The sequence below is a fragment of the Phascolarctos cinereus genome, unplaced genomic scaffold (genome assembly GCF_003287225.1).
Source record: "Phascolarctos cinereus isolate Bilbo 61053 unplaced genomic scaffold, phaCin_HiC Scaffold_4;HRSCAF=312, whole genome shotgun sequence".
Taxonomy (NCBI): Eukaryota; Metazoa; Chordata; class Mammalia; order Diprotodontia; family Phascolarctidae; genus Phascolarctos; species Phascolarctos cinereus.
Genome location: NW_027555847.1, coordinates 670,183,961 through 670,209,356, shown reverse-complemented (window position 1 = coordinate 670,209,356; position 25,396 = coordinate 670,183,961). Strand labels below are relative to the sequence as shown.

At 36.1% G+C, this 25,396-nt stretch overlaps 1 protein-coding gene across 1 annotated transcript; it reads right to left on the bottom strand.

Moving 5' to 3' along the window:
• Nucleotides 1-20,894: 20,894 nt before the first annotated feature.
• On the bottom strand, nucleotides 20,895-21,835 carry LOC110196225 (olfactory receptor 1f45-like). The gene is given in 2 exon segments (XM_020969368.1): nucleotides 20,895-21,295; nucleotides 21,298-21,835. Coding segments are annotated over 2 exon segments (939 nt in total).
• Nucleotides 21,836-25,396: the final 3,561 nt, after the last annotated feature.

The window sequence follows — 25,396 nt, the reverse complement described above, 5'->3', positions numbered from 1 at the left end:
AATCCCCATCTGGGGCCTGTCAAGCTCATGACAAGGTATGGAGCCAAATCTGGGTTTGGGACTGCATAAGGATAAGGAAGCATAGTAGGGGCCAAGGCCAAAACTTAAGTTAAGCCAAAAAGAGAATAAGCTAAAACCCAGGAATTCCTCCAGAACATGAGGCTTAGTCTTAGCTATTGTATTCAGGACCAAGTGAAGATTGCTCATACCACCCTAGAGTATGGTAAAAAAAACAAAGTCTGACCTAAGCATAAAGTGCGAATTCAGAAACTGAGGCTGAAGATACGAGTAAAAACAAAGCAATACTGAACACAGTAAAGAAATACTATGGACTGAAAGAAAAGAATATTCTGGTCAGAAGGACTACAAGAGTACCAGGACAAAATGAATGTTGCATTCATGACATTAACATTACAAAATGTAATGTTAAATGGAATAATAGCTAAGGACAAAAGAATGGCAAAGAGAATTGAACTCTCTGAAAATTAGAACAGTATGAAAATACGTCAGTGACTCAATAAGATAGTAAGAAATAGTAAAATAGAATAAAATTATTGAAAAATAGAAAAAATGCAAGGTATATGCTGTCAAAACAGCTGAGCTAAGAAATGGGTCAAAGAGAGAGAATCTAAGAATCATTAGACTGCCTGAAAATCATGCCAAAAAAAGAGTCTGGATGCCATCTTTCATAAATAAATATAAATAAGTCATAAATAAAAACCATTCAAATCTATTAGAGCAAAGTGAAGATGGAAAGAATCACTGATCACCTTCTGAAAAAAAATTCGGAGGGAAAGTAGTAGCAATGTCATAGTCAAAATCCAGAGTTCTCATATAAAAGAAAAAAAATACTTATAATCATCCAGAAAGAAATGATTCAAGTACCAAGGGTATAACATAGAGAAATGAATGAACAGAATAGCATAATGTTTGATAAATCATGGTCAGAACTGCTCATGTTTCCTGAAAACTTAAAGAAAGAGATCCAATAGATAACACAATTATTCATAATATATAAATAATTTTATATTTGTAATTTTAATAATACATATTATTTTATATGTAATGGCAAAAACCTAGGAAAGAAAGTAGGCACCTATTGATTGGGAAATGACTGAAAAAAACCCTCATGGTATACATGAAGTATTATGTATATCGTGTATCATGTATATCAAGTGTCATGGCAGCTTTTTCTATAAATGAGAATAGATCTTGGAGTGCAGTATCCAAAAGCCAAAAGGGATAGGCTTACAACAAAGAATAATTTATCCTTCAAAGCTGAATATAATCTTGCAGGAAAAAAAAGGGATCTTTAATGGAGCAAAGGATTTTCAAGCATTTCTGATGACAAGATTGGAGCTGAGTAGGAGCTTTGAAATGTAAGCACAAAGATTCAAGAGAAACCCAGAAAAGTAAATTTATTTGAACAATTGGAAGGGGCTGTATGATGATGGTGCTAACATTTCTAATAGAAGGGAAAGAAATAAGTTGCAGGGGCAGCTAGATGGTGCGGTGGATAGACCACTGACCCTGGAGTCAGGAGGACCTGAGTTCAAATCTGGCCTCAGACATGTGACTCTTATTAGCTGTGTGACCCCATGCAAGTCACTTAACCCCAATTGCCTCATACACTCTCCTCCGCCCCCAAATGTGTTGCTTCAGAACTTTGATGTTTTCTAAAGGTACTGAGACAGTTAAATAAGAAAGATAGAGGTCCTGGATTGGTGTTCTGTTCTGGGAGTTTTAGGAGGGTAAAAAGAATGGAGGATAAGGAGAAAGAAAAGAGGAAGACAGGGATGGAACTTAACTATTTCTGATAATTGAAGCAAATAAGAAAAAAGAGTATACAAACATGGAAGAAGAAGTGGGGAAATTGGCATCATATGAACCTCACTCTTATCTGAAAGGACTGAAAATTAGTTGGATACTAAGAAATTTACTTCTAAAGAGTTGATTTGTCAAAGACCAAATAAGAGAAACAATAAGACCCTTAATTAAAAAATGGCAATGAGACAATGCACCAAAACTTGGGATGTGGCTAAAGTTGTCCTTTTAGGGAAATGTACAATCTCTAAGTGGTTTCATCCATAAAAGACAAAAAAGAAAAGATTAATGAACTGGTCATACAACTAAAAACATCTGGAAAAGCCCCAAACCCCAAACCCCAACTACATACCAACATAAAAAGTCTGAAAATCAAAGAAGAGATGAGAAATTTGAAACCAACAACAAAGAAACCCTATTAAACTGATAAATAAAAATAAAATTTGTTTTTTCTCCAGATGAAATGACGGTCTACCTGGAAAATTAAAAAGTGTTAATTAAAAATAATCGAAACAACTAATAGCTTCAATAAAGTTATAGGATATAAAAATGCATGTAAGTCATCAGCATTTCTGCACAGCACCAAAAAACCCATCAGGAATTAGAAAGAGAAATTCCATTAGAAAAATTATAAAATATGTAAGATATTTGGGGGTCCACTTACCAAGACATATACAGGTACTTATCAAATTAAATTACAAAATACTCATTATACAGATAAAAGACAGATTTAAATAACTGGAAACTATTAGCTATTCCAATATAATAAAAATGACAACATTACCTAAATTATTTTATCTTTTTAGTGTGTAGCAACCAAACTACCAAAGGATTACTACAGAGAGCTAGAAAAAATTCACAAAATTTATCTGGAGGAACAAAAGGTCAACCTGACAACTGGTTGATTCACATCTATCTACAGTTTGCTAAAACTCTAGCACCTTTTTCAGAGGAAAAATTGTCTGGATTCCCTTGAGTTTGTGCAGCTGATTTTTTTAATAGTCATCTAAAGGATTTTATATTTATCTCACTTACATTTCATCCCAACAGATTCATCCCATTGTTTCTGGCCTGTCACAAGTTTTTTAGAATCTGTTTCTGCCATCAATTTATATGCGCTTCCCCTTGTCATCCACAAATTTGATAAGTGTACCATCTGTACCTACATCCATACCTAAAAGTGTTGACTAGTACAGGAAAGAGAATAGAGTGCTTATCAACAGGATTCTGTGGAGATGCCTCTTGCTAAGGGATGAATTGACTAAATAACCTATTTGGTATCTTCAACCACCAAATTTCTAAAAATGATTCTAAATCAATGGGAAAGGAACAGGTTCTCTTGCACAGGGGATAGAGTTCTGGACCTAGAGTTAGAAAGAATCATCTTCCTGAGTTCAAATCTGGCTTCAGACACTTATTAGCTGTGTGATTCTGGGTAAGTCACTTAATCCCATTTACCTCAGTTTCTTCATCTATGAAAATGAGCTGGAGGAGGAAATGGCAAACAACTCTGTCAAAAAAACCCCAAAGGCCATCATGAAGAGTTGGACACAACTGAAGAATGACCGAACAATAATAGATTCTCTTAGATTAGGTGACTACTCATGCAATACTGGATGAAAGGTTTTTGATTTAGAAATGGGTTGGATGAGACAATCCACTAAGTCCCTTCCAGCTCTAAGAATGTTTTAATCATAATATCATCACAATCACAATAGTTGACATATACAGTATTTTAAAGTTAGTAAAATGCTTAACATTCTTTGAGATTCTGTGAAACATCTATGCCTTGTCATGTAGGTATTACAGGTGTTATTACTGCCGTTTCACAAATGAAGATGCTGATATTTTACAAGGTTAAGTGATTCTACTTCTAAAGCAACTCTTATATCTGTTCCCTTCTTTCCATTTATTAGCTTCTGCCTTGGCTCAAAAGCCCATTACTTCTTACATGGATTGTTAGAATAACCTCCTAATTGGTTTCCCTGCCTTCAGTCTCTCCTTTTCCAATCCATCCTCTGCATAGCTTCCAAACTGTTAATCCTAAAATGTACATTTGTCCTCCTCTACTCAAATATCACCTATTACTTCTAAGATAAAATATAAAATCCTTAGGTTGGTATTTAAAACCCTCTACAATATGGCTCCCACCTGTTTTTTCAGTCTTATTTCATATTACCCTGCTTTCATATTACACCCTTCCTTCTGGTCAAATTGACCTTCTGGTCCCCCATTCCTGGGATACAATCCTATCTTACCTCTGCCACTTATAACCCTTAGATTTCTTTAATGTACAACTCTGGTGCCACCTTCTGCTTGGTGGTTTTCTTGATCCTTTCTTGAAATTACTTTGTATAACATTATATATACTGGGTACTTACCTGTGTGGGTGTTCCTCCCCCCCGTCCCAATAGAATATAAGTTCATTGTAGTCAGGGACTGTATCATTTTTGAAGCCTAGCATGATGCTTTGTATATAGTAGGTGCTTAATGGATATTTGTTGAATTGAATTGCCCATGGCCATCCAGTCAAAAATTTTCACTGGACTTAAACCTAAGTCTTTCAAGTTTTAAGTCCAATTCTCTTTTCACTATGCCATACCAACTCTAATCTTATGCTTTGAGTTGGGAAGACTCCTTTATTGCTCCTCCCAAGGATACAGTCATATGTCTGTTGATTATAATGCTGATTGAACGTATGTTTGGGGGTAATGGGCCTCAACCTAGTAGAAAGTAAGAAAAGGACTCTTTCTCTATTCCTTTCCAGAAATTGGCTTTCTCTCGAAAATTTTAATATTTAGGAAATGGAGGCAGCATTATTTAGGGGTAAAAAGCATTGGCATGGAATTCAGGGGATCTAGGTTTCAAGCCTCAGATTTTCAACCAATATGTTTGAACTTTCTCATTGATACATAAGATGGTTTAACAGACTGGTTTTTAAGGTCCCTTCCATCTCTGGTATTCTACTGTGTGAGTTTCCATCTTGCTCTGATGTTCTGACTCTAACAATTTATGCTTTATTATCTCAAGTCCTTTCAAGTTCTAATATTCAATGTTTGATGTTCTAGTGGGCCTTCAGGCATGAATGCTCGCTATTCTAAGGTTCCCCTCTGGGCCCTTACATTCTACATTGTCAGGATCCTTCTATCTCTTTCATGCTATGTTTTCAAGTCTCTTTCATTTAAACAAATTCTTTATTCTAAAGTCTCTCTTGGTTTTAAATTCTTTGAACTGAAATAATCTAATTCCAGGTCCTGTCCCTTGATATTGCAAACAAGGCAAGTGAAATCCTGAGGGAGTAGCTTCCATGTCAGTGGACATGTGGCAGCTAAGCCAGGTCTAAGACCCATTCATCCAAATTCCCTGAAGCCTGCTGCTCATTTTCATGGCAATGAATCATTGCCCTTTTCCTTCTATGTTACTCTTACTTCTTCTTCCCCGGATAGGGAAGAGTGTGACAGTGTAACATTTTAGAAATTATCACATTCTTACATAAAGGAAACAAAGTAAAAAACATTGCCAAGTAAATGATTTCTTTCATAATAAAATGACATGTTCACAGGCATACTTGCTCTTAATGGTATATGTGACTCACAATCTCCAGTCTCTGTGCCTTTGCAATGGCTGCACCCCTTGTCTGGAATGTTCTACTTTTTCATTTGTTAATCTTGGAATCCTGGTTTTCTTTCCAAACTCAGCTCAAACCATTTTTTATATGGAGCCTATCTTGACACTCCCAGCAGTTAGCAGTCTCGTTTCCTTCCTCCACCAAATACCTTGTAATTATTTTGTATTAATTCTGTATATATTTATATATGTGCACATTCTCTCTTAAGAAGGAAAGCTCATTGAGGGAGTGATTTTTGATAAATCTTTGTATTTCCAACACTTAGCTCAGTGCTTGGAATATAGTAATTTTTTAATAAATATTAATGGCTGGATTGATGATAAGGTCTATCGTCTGACATTTTGTGTTCTATGTCCCCAAATTTCCTTCTATTTAGTATATTCTAAGCTTCCCCTTTGCACTACCATTCTGTAGTCTATGTTTTAAAGTCTCTTCTAATCCTAACATTCTAGAATCTATGTGCTAGAGCCTTTTTGGGGTCTGATATTCTATATTCTATCTTCTAAAGTCTCTCTTGGTTTGAATGTTTTGTGTTCTAAGATGCTTTTCAACCTTAAGAAATTCTGACTTTATGTTTTGAATTCTTTTTGATTTTATTTTATTAGTTAGATTGTAAGATCTCTTCCAATGCTATTTACAATCTATGTCCTTTTAAGCTCTGCCATTCTGTGTTCCATGTTCCTAGGGCCCTTCTATATCTGACATTCTCCTACATTCTCAAGTCCCTTTTTATTTGGTCTAGGCAATGGGGTTAAGTGACTTGCCTAGGGTCATACAGCTAGTAAGTGTTATGTGTCTGAGACCAGATTTGAACTCAGGTCCTCCTGAATGCAGGGCTGGTGCTCTATCCACTGCCTCCTGGCTGCCCCCTCAAGTCCCTTTCAGCACGAAATTTCTAAGATTCCATGAGACTCAATTACAACATTACTTTGTATGAGACATCTACCTTGAGATGAATAGAAAGTGCCTTCTGCAGATGCACTTACTTGGGTGTTTGGTCTGGATCTTTTGTTCTGATCCCGAGAAACCCAGCTCTGTTGCCTTCCCTGGTCCCCTTCCCACAGCAGAAAGTTTCAAACAGAGAGCTAGTCCAAGTTGCCCAGATCTTCTAGGAGAAAGAAGGTTTGAGACCTTGGCTAAGGTGATATGCATGAAAGCAGGAATCTGCTCTTTCCCCTAGGAGGGGTATGTGGGGATTATTGTAGATGCTTTTATGGGAATTCCCTGAACCCAGGGCCCCAGTTCCCTGAGGTCCTTGTTAGAAACAAACACCAAGTAATTGTCCATTCTTCACTCTAGCCCCTTTGGGCCCATTTTGCATTGGCATAGAACTTGGCCTATGTTGTTCGATTTGTTTTCCAACATTGCTATATCAGGAATGCTGAGAACTCTCTGGTTTTTTTCCTTTTCCTCTGGGGAAGGGGGCCTTAGATCTTGGAGCACAGAACATCAGAGTCAGAGAGGTCTTAAACACAATTAGAACTGGGAGGGACTTTAAGACATACAATATATGTAACCCTTACGTCAGAGGCATATTTGAGACAGAATGTCACAAATCCAGAGCTAGAAGGGACCTTAGCCATCATCCGTCCTGCTCCTTATAGATGAGGAAACTGATGCATAGACAAGTCATGACATTCATACAGCTAGAAAGTAGCAGAGCTAGATTTGAACCCAGAACTTCTGACATCCAAATTAAATACTCTTAGAACTTATTGCAGATTCCAAAGAAAATGATACCACCAGTGAGTAACCATCTCGGTCATTGGGTAGTGTATTGCTCCTCCATATTGGTGCTTCCTTACAAGATTCCTTTCATTTTTTGTGCAACATTGAATTTCTTGCAGTTCATACCTCTAGCAGCTCTCAGCAGTTGTGGCCAGTTTTTTCTGCTATGGATCTTTTTTTTTACTGTCCTCCACTGATGTTCCTGTGGCTTATGGTTCTTGTCTTCTTCCTAATAATCCAGAAGGCAGCAATAGTTCCTGTTTCCAGGAGACTACGTCTCCACGTCCAGAATCCTTGGCAGTCAGTCTGTGCCACAGCTTGAAGAACAGCTCTTGCCAAGGAATGCCTTTATTTCTTAATGTCTTCTCTTGTGCTACTGTCCCTGGGGCCTCTGGTCTCAAATTCAAGAGTTCTTCTAGCAATCTATGGGAAATAATGTCCCCTTGTACCTTACGAGTGAGTTTCTTTCTCCAGTTCCATGTTGGGTGAAATCAATTTGACATCCTCTTTCCTTCAGGACCCAGCTCATGTATTTGCTCCCTGCATTATTACCTCCCATGGTTCATAAGATTCCTGCTTTTCTCAGTCTGCATCAAATCTCACTTTGGCAGTGGGGTAAAGTTATTCTAATAACTTGGGGCTGCCCCTCAAAATATTTAGGGTATAAGGTTCCAAGTTATACTTCCCTCTCTCATTATTCACTCCTCCTACTAGACATATTACCGTATACAACGTAGAAAGAGATTTGCATTTCCTTCTGCACATAGAATATCACAGCTGGAAGGGATCTGATAACCAAGATCATAGACTTTTGGAGTTGAATGAGGCCTCAGCCCCAAAATAACTTATTTTTAATGAGTACCTTCAAACATATCATATCATAGATATAAGAGAATGCTGAATAGCAGTGCTAGAAAGGCTTTAGAAGAAAGACCACAGCTTATGGGTCATGTGACCAACAAGTTGGAGGAATAGAATTCTTTTCTGATCTTTACAACCCCTCAAACCTCTTCAAAAACAGGTTATATAGGGGCAGCTAAGTGGCACAGTGGATAGAGCACTGGTCCTGGAGTCAGGAGGACCTGATTTCAAATCCTGCCTCAGACACATAACATTCACTAGCTGTGTGACTCTTGGCAAGTCACTTAACCCCAAGTGCCTCATCGAAAAAAAAATAGGTTATATAGTATGCAAGATAAAGCAGTTTCAGCTGTCTAATACAAATAAGGTTAAAAACATGATAAACCAACAACAGAGAAGGTCACTAATTCCTACCCTCTAATATGCACACTCAACACCCTCTCTCTCAGTGCCCATCAAGTCCTCATTCTAACAGGGCTGCACAGAAAGAACCATAGGCTTACAACACAACAACTGTTGTTCTCAACGCTACCTTGTTAACCCCATGCAGTATCCTGAAATTCCAAACAGCAGAAGCTCTTTCACACTGTTGTAGCAATGAGCCAGTGCTCTGTGACTCAAAAGAGCTCAGACAGAGAACTGGGAGACAAAGGGTCCTGGGGGTAGAGTGTGTGTGTGTGTGTGTGTGTGTGTGTGTGTGTGTGTGTGTGTGTGTGTGTCTATTTAGAACTCCAGGAAGCCTGAGGGAAAGAGCCCATTATCTAGCTGGGGTCAGGTCTGCCCTCCTAGAAATCTTTTGGGGAAAAGACCAAGGCTGGCAGATTGAATGTCCAGTATGAGAGGAGGCTGAGGAGTCTTTGAGATTCAGTCCCAAAGAAAACTGCTATCAAAGGGGAGAAAAATCAGAAAGTGAATAATAGAGGAAAATAAGGAAAAAAGGACTGAAATTATTAAAGATGGCAGAAGGAAGAAAACTTAATTAAAGATATTGAATATAAAGAGATAAGCTAACAGGTAAGATACTAATAACAAAGGAATATGGCCTCCTGATTAGGTAAAATAATTTGTCCATCTATGAATAAGCATTGCAAGACAAAGAAAAATGAATCAATACTTGTGAGGCAGAGGAACCTAGAGATTACTATGACAGTATGGGACTACAGCAGGACATTCCTAAATAGTTTAAAGGAGACATATGAATTATGAAAGCATAGCAGAAGTAATTAGGAAAATAGAAAAACTTGAATCCATGGTGGGAAGTCTAATGAAAGAAACAAAGGAGAGAATAATCTATTGGGAAGGCAAATACATGGAAGTGAAGGGCAATCTTGAAGGAGAGAAGCAAAAAGCAATAATGCTAAAACAAGCATGATCTCCATACAAGTAAAATATTAATCTTAAAGAAAGGATAAGTAGAGACAACTTAAGTATTTCATTTTTTTTTTCAACTTAAGTATTGTAGGTTTCTCAGAAGTACATGACAAATAAAAAAAAATCTGAACATGCTAATATAAGAAATAATACATAAAACTGTCCAAAATTTCTGGACAGGAAACAAAGTGCTGATTGAAAGAATCCACAGATCACCTCCAGGAAAAACAAAACAAAACACAAAACTCCTATTTCAAACTCCAATAAAGTGAATAAATTTAACAATTCCACTAACAACAACTTCTTCCAGTGACCAAGAAAAAGAATTTCAAATATAAAGGAAAAGAAATTCAAATAACACAAGATTCTTTTGCACCCACCAAAAACAAGAGGAGAAGATTGAATAATGCATTCCAAAGAGCAAAGGAGGTCAAGAGCTCAAGGTGACCTACCCTACATATATAATCCTAACCATTAGTGAAAAAAAAGGATATTCGATAAAAAGATGTTTAAAATACTCCTAGAAAGAAAATCAGACCTGAAGAAATTACTTGCTTCTCAAACACTGCAGACAACAGAAATATAAGAAGAGTAAACAAATACAACAACCAAGGATATTAATGACAAAATAATGAAGAGAGACCATCAAGAGATTTATTTCAAAATGCAAACAAGAAGACAAGAGTGAAAGAAGAAGTCAAATAGAAATGATGGTGGAGAAACAGTCCTGAAACTTCATGAACTAAGCCTCAGAGCACCTCCTGAACAGATGAGTCAATGATTTTTTTTTTTGCAAGACTAAACTGCAGAGTGGGAGAGTGTTTAAAAGTGAGGAGAGGAGGAGATAAATAGAGGGAATATGTGATGTACCATAATCAAGTCAAAAGCTTACAATGAAGGTAAAATAGTGGTTAACTGAGAGGGAAAAAAAGAGAAGAATTAAACAACTAACAAGATAAAAGCAGTAGAAAAGGAACTAACAAGAAAAACTCAAAAGCTAAGGAAAGGAGTAACAAGTGGGGCTTGGGATGAGAAGAGAACTGATGGGAATAAAACAGAATATAGAATAGAACCAGCTAAAATAATTACCAAGATGCAGTATTGTGCTTACAGAGGTAGAGGGGAAAATCCTAATTTGGAAAAAAAAATATTTCTAGCAGATGGAGGAAAATATGAACCTAACACTGCCAACTTTACAAATAAATGGATAAATAACCCCATAAAATGAGAAAAGACTAACAGATTGGATTGAAAGAAATCCTGCAATCTGTTGTTCACAAGATATACATTTAAAAATAAAATACAACTGGTATAAAAATTAGGAGCTAGACAAAAATTTACTACACATTAGATGAATCTAAAAAAGCAAAAGTTTCAAGCAGACAACAGAAACAAACATTTAACATAAATACGGATAAAGAAGGAAACCAAATTATCCTGAAGGGAACCATAGACAGCAAACAATACCAACATTCAACTTATATCCTCCAGATATCTTACCATTCAAATTCATAAAAGAAATGTTTACTGAGCTACAATAAGACATAGAGAGTATGAAAGCAGTGACTTGAGATGTCTATATCAATACTGACCCATATGCTACCATTGCCTTGCCATCTAAATTAATAGGGAAACTTCAAGTGAACTGAAAGAAGAGATTTCAATGTCACTCTATCAGTTTTGGATAAATCTAACAGAAAGATAAACAAAAGGGAACATACAGAACTGAATGAATCACTGGAGAAAATAGAGCTAATCCTCTTACAGCATTTTCTAAAAGAATACGTGTATACTCACTTCACTTTGCTTTGGTTTGTGTAAGTCTTTCCAGGTTTTTCTGAAATCATCCTGCTTATCGTTTCTTACAGTATAATAGTATTCCATCACAGTCACATACCACAACTGTTCAGCCATTCCCCAATGACAGGCATCCCTTCAATTTTCAATTCTTTGCCATTACAGAAAGAGCTGATGGCAAGATTTTTGTACATATTGGTCCCTTTTCTTTTCTTTGATCTCTTTAGGATACAGACATAGTAGTGATTGTTGGGTCAAAGTATAATGCACAGTTTTATAGTCTTTTGGGAATAGTTCTAAATTGTTCCCCAGAATATTTGGACCAGTTTACAACTCCACCAACAGTGCATCAATGTTTCTATTTTTCCATATCTCTCTATCATTTATCATTTTTTCTTCCTGTCATGTTGGGTAATCTGATAGGTATGAGGTGTTACCTCAGAGCTGTTCTAATTTGTATTTCTCTAATTATTAGTGATTTAGAGGATTTTTTTTCATAGGATTATTGACAAACTTGATTTCTTCTTCTGAAAAGTTCCTGTCCATGTCCTTTGACCATTTATTAATTGGGAGATGACTTGTATTTTTATATATTTGGCTCAGTTACCTATATATTCCAAAAATGAAGCCTTTATAAGAAAAGCTTGTTGTAAAATTCACCCCCTCAGTTTCCTGCTTTCATTTAATTTTGACTGCATTGGTTTTGTTTGTGCAAAACCTTTTTAATGATCCATTTCACTTCCTGTGATCATCTCTATATCTTGTTTGGTCATAAACTCTTCCTTATCTATAGATCTGACAGGTACATTTTTTCCCATGCTCCCCGTATTTGCTTATGATATCAATCTTTATGTCTAAATCATACATGGTGTAAAAGGTTGATCTATGCCTAGTTTTACCAAACAGCTTTCCAGTTTCCCAGTAATTTTTGTCAAATTCTGAGTTCTTGCCCTCAAAGATTGGATCTTTGGGTTTATCAAACACAAGATTACTATGGTTATTTACTACTGTGTATTGCATATCTTATTGATTCCACCGATCCACGATTTTATTCTCAGACGGTATCAGATTGTTTTGATGATTAATCTTTTGTATAGTTTGATATTTGGTGCTGCTAGGCCACCTTATTTCACATTTTTTCATTGATTACCTTGACATTCTTGACCTTTTGTATTTGCAGGTGAATTTTGTTATTATTTTTTCTAGACCTATAAAATAAATCTTTGGTAGTTTGATTAGTATGGCACCGAATAAGTTAATCAGTTTAGGTAGAACTGCCACTTTTTTTTTGTATTGGCTTGGCTGACCCATGAGAACTTCTGTAGTTGTTTAGAGAAATATCTCCAATATTTCTCCAACTGTTTAGATCTATCTTTGTGTGAAAGGTATTTTGTAATTGTGTTCATAAGGTTCATGAATTTGTCTTGACAGGTAGACTCCCAAATATTTTATATTGTCTATAGTTATTTTAAATGGAATTTCTCTTTCTATCTCTTCCTGCTGGGTTTTGTTGATCATATATAGGAATGTTGATGATTTATGTGGGTTTATTTTATATCTTGTAATTTTATTAAGATTAATTGTTTCAACTAATTAATCAACTAATTTTTTAGTTGATTTTCTAGGAATTTCTAATTATACCATCATACTGTCTGCAAAGAGTGATAGTTATATTTCCTTGTTGCCTATTCTTATTCTTTTAATTTATTTTTCTTGTCTTATTACTATACCTAGCCTTTCTAATACAATATTGGAAATAGTAGTGGTAACGGACATCCTTGCATCACCTCTGATCTTCTTGGGGAGACTTCTAGTTTATCCCCTTTACAGATAATGCTTGTTCTTGGTTTTAGATAGATACCACTTATCATTTTAAGAAAGGGTCCAATTATTCCTATGCTTTCTAGTGTTTTTAATTGCAGTGAGTGTTGTGTTTTGTCAAAAGCTTTTTCTGCATCGATTGATTTAATCTAACGATTTTTGTTGTTTTTGCAATTGATATGGTTAACTATAAGTGTAATTTTCCTAGTATTGAACCATCCCTGCATTCCTGGTATAAATTCCACCTGGTCGTAGTGTATGACCTTTGTGACATATTGCTATAATCTCCTTGCTAGTGTTTTATCTGAATTTTTTGCACCAATTTTTATTAGGGAAATTGGCCTTCAGTTTTCTTTCTCTGTTTCTACTCTTCCTGGTTTAGGTATCAAAACTTTATTTTTGTCATAGAAGGGATTTGGTATGACTCTTTATTTTTTCCAAATAGTTTATACAATATTGCAATTAATTGTTCTTTAATTGTTTGGCAGAATTAACTTATAAATCCATTAGGTCCTGGGATTATTCCTTAAGGATCTCATTTTTGGCTTGTTCAATTTCTGTTATGTTGAATTTATTTAAGTATTCTATTTACTCTTCTGTTATTAATTTTAATTAATTAATTTTAAAACAAAATACATCCCATTAAATATTTAACAGTTTTCAAATATCTATTTTTTAAAATTGGGGTAGCTAGGTGGTACAGTGGATAGAGTGCTGGAATTCGAGTTGAGAAGACTTATTTTCCTGAGTTCAAATCTTGCCTCAGATACTTACTAGCTGTGGTACTCTGGGAAAGTCACTTAACCTTGTTTGCCTCAGTTTCCTCATTTGTAAAAATGAACTAGAAAAGTAAATGGCAAACTTCTCCAGTATCTTTGCCAAGAAAACTCCAAATGGGGTCACAAAGAGTTGGACATGAACAAAAGCATCTAAAAAAAATTAGATTTTTGAAAATTTTAGGCAGTTGGGGGTAAGTGACTTGCCCAGGGTCACACAGCTAGTAAGTGTCAAGTGTTTGGCCTGAGGCTGGATTTGAACTCAGGTCCAGTGTTCTATCCACTGTGCCTCCTAGCTGCCTCTGAACTGAATAGGGATAGAAAGGAATATACCTTTTTTTTTTTTGGCTAGGCAATGGGGTTAAGTGACTTTCCCAGGGTCATACAGGTAGTGAGTGTTACATGTCTGAGGCTGGATTTGAACTTAGGTCCTCCTGATTCCAAGGCTGGTGCTCTATCCACTGTGCCACTTAGCTTCCCCATAAAATTACATTCTTCTAACAGATCAATTCATAATCTAACAGCATCCAGATTAAAAGGTAAATTATTTGTCTAATAGCATTTCTGATACAGTAGTTTCTCAGATTTCACAATATAAGAAAAAATGTTAGAAACGCAATCATAACATACACAATACATGTATTTAAAACAGAAAACAAAGCTTATTATCAGTCAGATGATGTTAATTTGGTGTAATGCATTTCCAAATTATCTTAGACAAAAATTATTCATTTTATCACCTTTTGCATTTTTTGCTAATCATATCTAAAACTTGGTATAGAGTTAACAAGTATGGAATAATTACATCCAATTAAAGAAATAGAAATAATAATAATTATTGCTTTTCATTTTTATTTTAATTTTTTTTCTTTCATTAGTTTGTTTTGATTCATCAACAATCACCTCCATATGCTTTTGAGTTTAAAATTTTTCTCCCCCTTCCTCCCCACCACCCTCCCCAAGATGGCACACAATCTGATATAGGCTATACATTTACATTCCTATGAAACATATTTTCAAATTAGTGATGTTGTAAGTAAAACTTAAAACCAATAGGAGGAACCACCAGAAAGAAGAAACAAAACTCAACAGAAGAGAAAAAAAAAGACAGCGATTCAACTTCCATAGTTCTTTCTTTGGATGTGGATAGCATTTTCCATCACGAGGCCTCTGGAGATGTTTTAGATCCTTGTATTGCTGAGATGGGTTAAATTTATCAATATTAGTCATCATACAACGTGGCTGTTATTGTGTACAGTGTTCTCTTGGTTCTGCTCACTTCACTCAGCATCAGACCATACAAGTCTTTTCAGGTTTTTCTGAAGTCATCCTGTTCATCATTTCTTGTAACACCATAGTATTCCATTACATTCACATACCACAACTTGCTCAGCCATTCCCCAATTGATGGGCATCCTCTCAATTTCCAATTCTTTGCCACCACAAAAAGAGCTGCTATGAATATTTTTGTACATGTGGGTCCTTTCCCCATTTGTTTGATCTCTTTGGGATATAGCCCTAGAAGTGCTATTGCTGGTCAAAGGGTATGCACATTTTTATAGCCCTTTGGGCAGAGTTCCAAATTGTTCTCCAAAATGGTTGGATCATTTCACAACTCCACCAACAATGTATTAGTGTTCCAATTTTCCCACATCTTCTCTAACATTTATCATTTTCCTGTTTTGTCATGTTGGCCAATCTGATAGGTGTGATGTGGTACCTCAGAGTTGTTTTGATTTGCATTTCTCTAATCAATAATGATTTAGAGCATTTTTTCATATGACTATAGATGGCTTTAATTTCTTCATCTGAGAACTGTCTGTTCATATCCTTTGACCATTTATCGATTGGGGAATGGCTTGTACTCTTATAAATTTGTCTTAATTCTATGTATATTTTAGAAATGAGGCTCTTATCAGAGAGACTGGTTGTAAAAATTCTTTCCCAATTTTCTACCTTCCTTCTAATCTTAGTTGCATTGGCTTTGTTTGTGCAAAAACTTTTCAATTTAATGTAATCAAAATTATCCATTTTGCTTTTCATAATGTTCTCTATCTCCTGTTTGGTCATGAATTCTTCTGTTCTCCATAGATCTGATAGGTAAACTATTCCTTGCTCTCCCAGTTTGCTTATAGTATCAGCCTTTATAGCTAAATCGTGAACCCATTTTGACTTTATTTTGGTATATGGTGTGAGATTTGGGTCTATGCCTAGTTTCTGCCATACTCTTTTCCAGTTTTCCCAGCAGTTTTTTTTCAAAGAGTGGGTTCTTATCCCAGAAGCTGTGGTCTTTGGGTTTATCAAATAATAGATTACTATAGTCATTGACTACTGTGTCTTGCATATTTAACCTATTCCACTGATTCACCACTCTATTTCTTAGCCAGTACCAAGCAGTTTTGATGATTTCTGCTTTATAATACAATTTAAGATCTGGAATTGCTAGGCCACCTTCCCCTGCATTTCTTTTCATTAGTTCCTTTGATATTCTGGACCTTTTGTTTTTCCAAATGAATCTTGTTATTATTTTTTTCTAACTATAAAATAATTTTTTGGTAGTTTGATTGGTATGGCGCTGAATAAGTAAATTAGCTTAGGTAGGATTGTCATTTTTATTACATTAGCTCGGCCTACCCATGAGCAACTGATGTTTTTCCAATTATTTAGATCTGATTTTATTTGCGTGAAAAATGTTTTTTAATTGTGTTAATAGAGTTCCTGGGTTTATTTTGGTAGGTAAACTCCTAAATATTTTATAATGTCTACAGTAAGTTTAAATAGAATTTCTCCTTCTATATCTTGCTGTTGGGCTTTGTTGGTAATATATAGAAATGCTGATGATTTATGTGGGTTTCTTTTACAGCCTGCAACTTTGCTAAAGTTGCTTAGAAATAATAATAATTATAACAATAGTTAACATTTATATAGTGCTTACCATATGGCACTCACTGTGTTGTGCACTTTACAATCATTATATCATTTGACCCTCAGAACAACCCTGGGAGGTGGGTACCGTTATTATTTTCCTCTTTACAGATCAGGAAACTGAGGTAAACAGAGATAAGATAATTTGCTTAAAATCACATAGCTAATAAATTCCTGAGGCAGGAGTGTAACTCAGGTTTCTCTGATTCATACATTTTTCCCGGTATTTTTTTTTTTTTGCTTTTCATGCCACAATTAATAAGAAAACACATTTCGTTACATCATAATTTAGTCACAGGACAAATCTTAACCAATCAGATCTGATTTTACAACCACAAAATCAAAATCTAAATTTTCCAGGGCTATTAGCCACATCAACTTTAAAATTTAGAACCTAGAGTTAACAATTAGCTCATTTTCAAAGGTTTTTGGTAGCACTTTCACCTTTCCATAAACTTTTTATTTATTTTCTTTTAAACATCACCCAAAGAGCCAAACTAATTCCTTTTGTGTGCATAACCTAGCCCTGCCCTCAATTTCTCTGTGGCTTTTCAGTTTTAACTCCCTGTGAGAGATAAGGAGAGATTCCAAGTGGAAGCCTCACATTCCCAACCCTTGCTTTGGAGCTCATAAGAGTCTAAAGACTGGGCAATATGCCCCTGGAATGGACTTTCAGGGCAAAGTACTGTATTTCCTAATCATATGCTAAACTATCTGAATAACTAATCTTTATTCCATAGAATTTTTCCTTTGGAATTTAGCGCAACATTTTGCACAACCCCAATTAACGGCAATACTGTTACATTTCTAGATTCCTACCAGCTTACAAACACATGGTTTTTTTCTAATTTTCTTTCATGACTTTGCTTCTAGTTTACGTACACAAGTAATTCTGTTATATAAAATTTTGAAAGTTCTACTTCAGCCTTCCCTAAGGACATTCCTAGTTCCTGATATTACCACCCCCTCCCCCCCAGCCAGCCTCCCCAGCCAACCAATGCAAATATCTGTCTCCATTATCCACAACAGAGTTTGGCCCAAAGCAATAGTGGAGGTGTAGTAGGGATTCCTTCCTCATGGACCTCTTTTCTGTTTAAATCATTCTTTCTATTCCTTAATTTTAATTTACTAATTTTTAATGTTGCTCCCTGATTTAAACAAGCTTTTCTCTTTTCATGGTCAAGAAAGGGTTAACAAGAGGCAAATTGCAAACTGTATGCCTATTTTTTCTTTACTCTGAGGTTACTTTCAAACTAGCTGTCTTGTTCATTATGCTAAAAAAGTTCAAAGTATAAAATGGAAAATTTTGATTACATTAAATTAAAAATTTCTTGTATAGATAAAACCTGTACAGCCGAGAATAGAAGGAATGCAGAAAATTGGGAAAACACTTTCATAGACAATGTCTCAGATAGGATGTGATTGGGAGGAATATTGCTGTGGTGCAAGAAATGATGAGCTGGTTGATTTAGAAAAACATGGCGGGAGCAGCTAAGTGGCACAGTGGATAGAGCACTGACCCTGGAGTCAGGAGGACCTGAGTTCACATGTGACCCCAGACACTTGACACTTACTAGCTGTGTGACCCTGGGCAAGTCACTTAAACTCATTGCCTAGCCAAAAACACCAAACCAAACCAAACCATGGAAAGACTTGGACTTATGAAGGAAGATGCTATGCACCTTCAGAGAAACAGATGATAGATGGAAATAAGTACAGTATGGTCTTATATATATGTGTATGAGTATATATGTCTATGTTTATAGATATCTATGTATATGTACATATATCCATACTTAATTGTAACCTTCTTTAGGGTGATGTGGGAGAAGGGAGGGGAGAAAATAAGTAAAAAGTGCACAGCAGAAAACAAAAGAAAACCTACAAGGAAGCAAAGAAAATCTGGGCAGCTGTGAAAACAATATGTAGTATTTACCATATAGGCTTTCTTGAAATGGAAATTTCTTGTTTTATGTTGAAACCTCTCTTATGTTCTGCTGTATACATGGCAATGTTTTTTTTTTCTTTTCTCATTTTCTATTTAAGTTTAAAATAAATTAAAAAAATATACAAAAAAATTGGAAAGATATTACCACCACCAACAAAATAAAAAATGGCTCTATCAGTCTTCAGGAGAAAAGGGATCTAAATGTTTTTTACCCACAAAACTTTATAGAATTTAATTCTTATTTTTCCTTGAAAAAATTCTGTAGACTGAAAAAATTAGATAACCCCAAAACTCACTAAGATATCTTAGGCTTCTGCTAAGTGCCTAATCAGATAGGACAGAGAGAAGGCATGAGTTCCTGCAATTACCAAAAGTCTCTTGCAATCTTAAAATGATTAATCTCCAAACTCCTTAATCTACTCCTTAATCTCCAAACCTTCAAAATCTACTAAAATGTTTTTAGCTGTTTGTTTTTTTTTCTTTTTAACCTAATCTCCCACTGAAAAGCCTAAAGTGGGGGGTTAGTCTTGCTTACTGGGACAGATAGTTTGGCACCACTGTTTCAAGTACAAAATTTCATTAATCTTCCCTAGCATACTTAATTCTTTGGCTGCAGTTTTTTAGCAGTCTTTTTGGCTGGCTGCATTTTTCCCTTAGAAATCTTTCAAGATAGCAGAATCTACACACAACATTAAACAGGACACAAGACAAAGATTTTTCTGCATTTTACAAAGAAATAAAAACACAGACAAAACAATAAAACAAAGACCTGCTTGCTAGCCTCTTCCTCTCTTACTGAAAGTCTAATCTCAAAGCCTTTCATTTTGCCGTAATTAAAAGTCCCCTCTTCAAGCCAATTTTAGGATCCATTTGTTTTTTAAATGTATTTTAACATAATTTGAGAATTCCATTTTTTATTCACACTTTCCACTCCTGTATGGGAAGTTTCAGGCCAATAAGAATTTCCCTAAAGAGGTGTCAATTTAACAGCATGTTGTTCCCCTAGTCTCATGATAATTTTTCCAAGGCAGAAACCTTTGGCATTTTACTATTACTGGAACCCATTGCTCCCTTCCAGGGATAATTCTTCCTCAACCTTCAGAGTCAGGGTAAACTTTCCCCTGCATTGTGTTGGTAAATGTTTCCCAGCGGTGTGGGACTAAATCTTACTTTAGCTTGGAAGAGGATTGAGATCAAGGAGAATTTGATTTCTGGAGGGCAGTCGTCAGCAAATAAATTCCTTCAGTGAAAGACTAACCAGAGTAGTCTAGGGTTTTTTTTCTAAAAAGCTATTGTCCAGGGGGTCAGAGTCCTAACTTGACCTAGCTTGGCTTGCTAAAAACTGTGATGGGTAGAATCTGAAATGACTGAGGAAACAAAGTTTGAGCTTCTGGGCATATTGGTTTATTAAGCAATTCATGCCAATTGCACAACAGGTTGGGAATACAGGAGGAAGATAGATTTTTATTCATTAAAAGACAACAAAAAGCAGATGCAGAATAGGATGCACAATTAGATAATCTGATTTCTAATTGAAGGAAAGATTAGGGCTTTTTTGAATTGGGAGGGGGAGGATAAACAGAGATCAGAAAAAGAGATGTCCTACTCTCCCTAAGTGTCTACATTCAAGCAAAGAAACATAGAGACAGTAACCGATTGACTGGTACAGGGCTAGTTTTCAGATAAGACATATGGGTTGCTTGAGATGTATAATGGTGAGAAAACTCCTTGTATCAATTTTTGGATCTGACTGGGTTTCTGGTTGGCATAATCTGTGTCCTTAGTTAAGGTTCTTTGAGCAATAGGTAGTGGTGGTCCAGCTTCCTAGCTGTGAAGGGCTAAATTTTAAACAGTGCAATAAAGTTTTCCCGCAATTCCCATAATTGAATAAAATTTTCTCACAAGACATAAATTAGACTAGACCTATAGTTGAAAAGAAAGGAAACTGAGCTAGATCTAGATTTGAGTCATAAGATGGAGTCAGTATGGTTCACTTAATTCCCACAATTCCCTCAGTAGAAACACACTAGAACCAGGAATCTTGACAACTGGTTCAGTGCTCTACTCATCATGTCACGTTTTGTCTTGTGCAGGTCAAGAGAGGAACAGATTGACTTCATGTGACACTAGAGAAGACTTATTGCAAACCTACTCCTGCAGCATTGGGGTTGTTGTCTGAGACACAGGCACCAAAGCTCAGGAAGGTATCTCATAGTCATAGAGTGAATCCTGGTTTCCTAGTGAGGAACATCTTCAGGGCTCCTTTCATGTCCTTGTTCCTTAGGCTGTAGATGAAAGGGTTCAGCATGGGGGTGACCACAGTATACATCACAGTTGCCGCTGTATCTTGTTGGGCTGTGTGGGTGGATGTGGGGCTGAAGTACACTCCAATGATTGTCCCATAGAAGAGACAGACCACAGTGAGGTGGGATCCACAGGTGGAGAAAACTTTCTGCTTTCCACTCACAGATGAGATCTTCAGTACAGCCATGAAAATGTGAACATAGGAGATCATTATTCCAATGAAGGGGAGAATTATTGTCAACGCTCCCACTGTGTAGATCATCAAGTCATTGATGAAGGTATCTGAGCAGGCCAACTTCAGCAGGGGACTGAGTCACAGAAGAAATGAGGGATTTCATTATGGCCACAGAATGAGAGTCGGGTCAGCAAGACGGTGTGTATCAGGGCATTATTATAGGCCCAAAACCAAGACACCCCTACTAGAAGGGCACAGATCTTTGGAGTCATGACTGTGCTATAGTGGAGTGAGGCACAAATAGCCACATACCGGTCATAAGCCATGGTAGTGAGGAGGACACTATCCATCCCTGCGAACCAAAGGAAGAAGAATACTTGTGTCAGGCACCCAGCATAAGAGATCGTTCTGTTTTGGGATATGTAATTATTCAGCATCTTGGGAACGGTGGTGGAGGTGAAGCAGAGGTCAACCAAGGACAAGTTACTGAGGAAGAAGTACATAGGGGTGTGGAGGTGGGGGTCAGAGCTAATAGCTAGCATGATGAGTAAGTTCCCCAGCCCTGAGATCAGGTACATAAGGAGGAACAAGAAGAATAGGAGCCTCTGCTGCTCTGGCTGGTCCGAAAGGCCCAGGAGGATGAACTCTGAGACTCTGGATTGATTTCTCCCTTCCATGTGCCTGTTTGGAAGCAAATATAGAATGAAATAAGAATTTAAAACAACCCACTCAAGGCCAATTTGAAGGTTTTTGATGAATAATTCGGCAAAAACAGAATTAGAAGAGAAATGGGAGAGTGGGAAAATATGAGTTGTCACTTCTCATAGTCTGTGATCTAAAATGAACAAGAAACTGATAGCAATACATGTAACACAAGGGCCGTTCTCCAATTGATACATCATCAGATATAAACAAAGTTTTCAGAAGAATTATGAGCCATCAATGACCACATGAAAACACACTCCAAATCAATAAAAGGAAGAGAAATGAAAATTAAATGAACTCTGACACCCTGAAAATTGGCAGAGGTGAGCAAAAACAGGCATGGTCAGTACTGGAGAGGATGTGGGAAAATAGACCTGAGGAAGCATTGTTAGTAGGGCAGTGAAGTGATCCAAACAGGTTGTTTCCAATTTTCTTGCATGAATCATGCAAGAAAAAAGAGTAGGAAAGGGGAAGGTTATGAAGAGCTTTAAATGCCAAACAAAGGAGTTTACATATGTTACTGGCTATAATAGGAGGCTATTGGAGTTCATTGAGCAGAAGGAGGTCATGGTCAGATTTACACTTCACAAAAATTACCTTAGTGAGAATAGTGCATATACCAGAAGCCTTGGTTTGTGTATGACATTAACTAATTATTTTTCCTTATCCAAAGCCAAGATTCGTTCTGGAGAGGTGAGTTCAGAAGTGACTGCGGTATAAAGACAAAAGATATTCATATACATGTTTTTTCAAAAAGTTGTTTTGAGAGCACACTTTATGAAATTTACCTTGGACACAAAAAATGCTCTGCTGGGCTGTCAAAGGTTCTGTGAGCAGTTCCAAGTGTGATAGTTCCAAGATGGAAAATCTTCAATTATAGGAATGAAATTCTTAAAGTTCAAATATCTTAACACCACTTACCAAGATAGGGTCAAAATGGATACATCACCTAGATATAAATGGAGATATTATAAGAAAACTTGAAGAACATGGAACATATTACTTATCAGACTTATGGATAAGGGGATTCATGAACACGGATTATGGATTCATGAACAAACAAGAGATATAGAGTGTTATAAGATGTAAAATAGATAATTTTGATTACATTAAGTTAAAATTTTTTTGTACAAATAAAACAAATGTAGCCAAGATCAGAAGGACAGCAGAAAACTGGGAAAAAATTTTATAGACAGTTCCTTGGATAGAGGTCTCATATCTCAAATATATAAAGAACTTTGTCAAATCTATAAGAATGCGAATCATTCCCCAATTGATAAATGGTCAAAGGATATAAACAGGAAGCTTTCCAATGAAGAAATCAAAACAATTTATAGTCATATGAAAAAATGCTCTAAATGATTACTGATTAGAGAAATGCATATTAAAATAACCTTGAGATGTTATTTTACACTATCAGATTGTCTAAAATGATAGAAAGAGAAAGTGACAAATGATGGAGAGAATGTGGAAAAATTGGGACCTTAATTCATTGTTAGTGGATCTGTGAGCTGATCCAACCACTTTGGAGAGAGATTTGGAGTTATGCCCAAAGAGTCATTAAACTGCCTATACCCTTTGACCCAGCAATACCACTATTAGGTCTGTTTCCCAAGATGATTAGGGAAAATGGAAAAGAATCTACATGTTATAAAATATTTATAGCAACTCCCTTTGTGGTGGCAAAGAACTGGAAATTGCAGGGTGTCTATCAGTCAGGTAATGGATAAACAAATTGTGATATGTGTTCATGATGGAATATTAACCTGCTACAAGAAATGATGAGCTCAATGACTTTAGAAAAGTATGGAGAGACTTCCATGAAATAATGAAAAGTGAAATGAATAGAATCAAGAGAACACTGCATACAGTAGCAGCAGTATCATTTTAAGAATAACTTTGAGAAACCAAGCCATTCTATTATAAATACCCAAATTAACAGCAAAGATCTTACAAAGGAAGATGCTATTTGAATCCAGAAAAAGAACTGACATATCTATATATATATGTACATGCATGCACACATATATGTGTAAGTATATGTATATGTGTGTATATGTATGTATATATGTGTATACCCCCACACGCATACAGATTTGTGTCTAATGGTAGCCATCTCAAAATTTGAGGTGGGGGGAAGGGAAAAAAAAAGAAAGTCACATTGTATATAATGAAAAGGAGTTTCCAAGGTCTTTTTTGGAGAAGAAATCAAAAGAAGGGCTGGGGTGGTTGCTCAGGTTAGATGGAATGATGAAAATGAAGGCTAGAGAGAAGGAAAGATTAATGAAATCTTATTTGACTTTTTCTTTCTCTGACAAATTGCATGATCTAGACAAGAAGTTGGTTCTGTAGCCTAGAACAAGCATTATTAAAATGCAGCTAAAAATCAAGAAAAGTGAGAGGATGGTAAAGGAGCATCTCGCTCCCCTTAGTTAATTCCCTAGTGATCAGGTCTAGATGAACTACATCCCCAGGTTCTGAAATTCCTAGAGGATATGATTATTGAACCACTGGCACTGATCTTTGAGAAATCATGGAAAATAGGAGAGGTGCCACAGGACTGGATATAGAAAAATGTTCTTCTACTTGTCAAATAAAGGAAGAAGATAGATTTTGAACACTAATGGATTTTGACCTTGACTTTGCTTCCTCACCAAATTCTTGGGTATGATTGAAGAGATGGTTTATGAACATTCTGGAAGATCAGTAGTAATCATTTAGAGTCAGCATAACTTTATGAACAACTCAGATCAAACTAAGTTCTTTTAATTTTTTGATCATATTCATAGGCAGGTAGATCATGTCACAGCTGCAAACTCAGTGCATCTAGGTATTAGTAAAGCATTCAAAAAGTCTCTTGCTATCATAGTGGACACCAAGGAGAGATGTTGGCTATATGATTTGTACAATGTCATAGTCTAGTTTTGGATTTGATGAGCTCCCTATCACTGGAGGAGGTATCAAAGTGAAAGTGACTCAGTAAGGTTTATCTTTTTAGATCTCATCTTTTCAGAGTTTTTTGAAGCCTGATTCTGTCATCAATATATATGCTATTCTCTGAAATGTCTTGTCATCCCCAAAATTGATAAGCATGTCATCTATAGCTTCATCCAAACCATTGGTAAAAATATTGAGCAGACAGTAAACAAAGACAGAGCACTTATTGTCAGGTATGTTGTAGAGAGGATTCCTTTTAAGGGGTAGATGAGACTATATGCTGTCTTTGGGATTCTCTCCCTCTGAGCTTCTAATATTGACTTCCATATCAATAAGGAAGGACCTGGATTTCTTAGAATGAATAATTACTTGTATGGACATTGGAGGAGAGGTTCCTACCTTAGAAAGGGGCTCAGTTATAACCTTTAATGCCCTTCACATCTCTGAGAACCTTCAATAATATCATCATTATCATCATCACAGCTGCCTCCAATATAATACTTAGCAACATACTTCGCATCCTGAGGTTCTGTGAACTCTCTGTCAGATATCTTGTTTCATTTGGCCCTCACAACAACTGCATGGTTAGTACACCT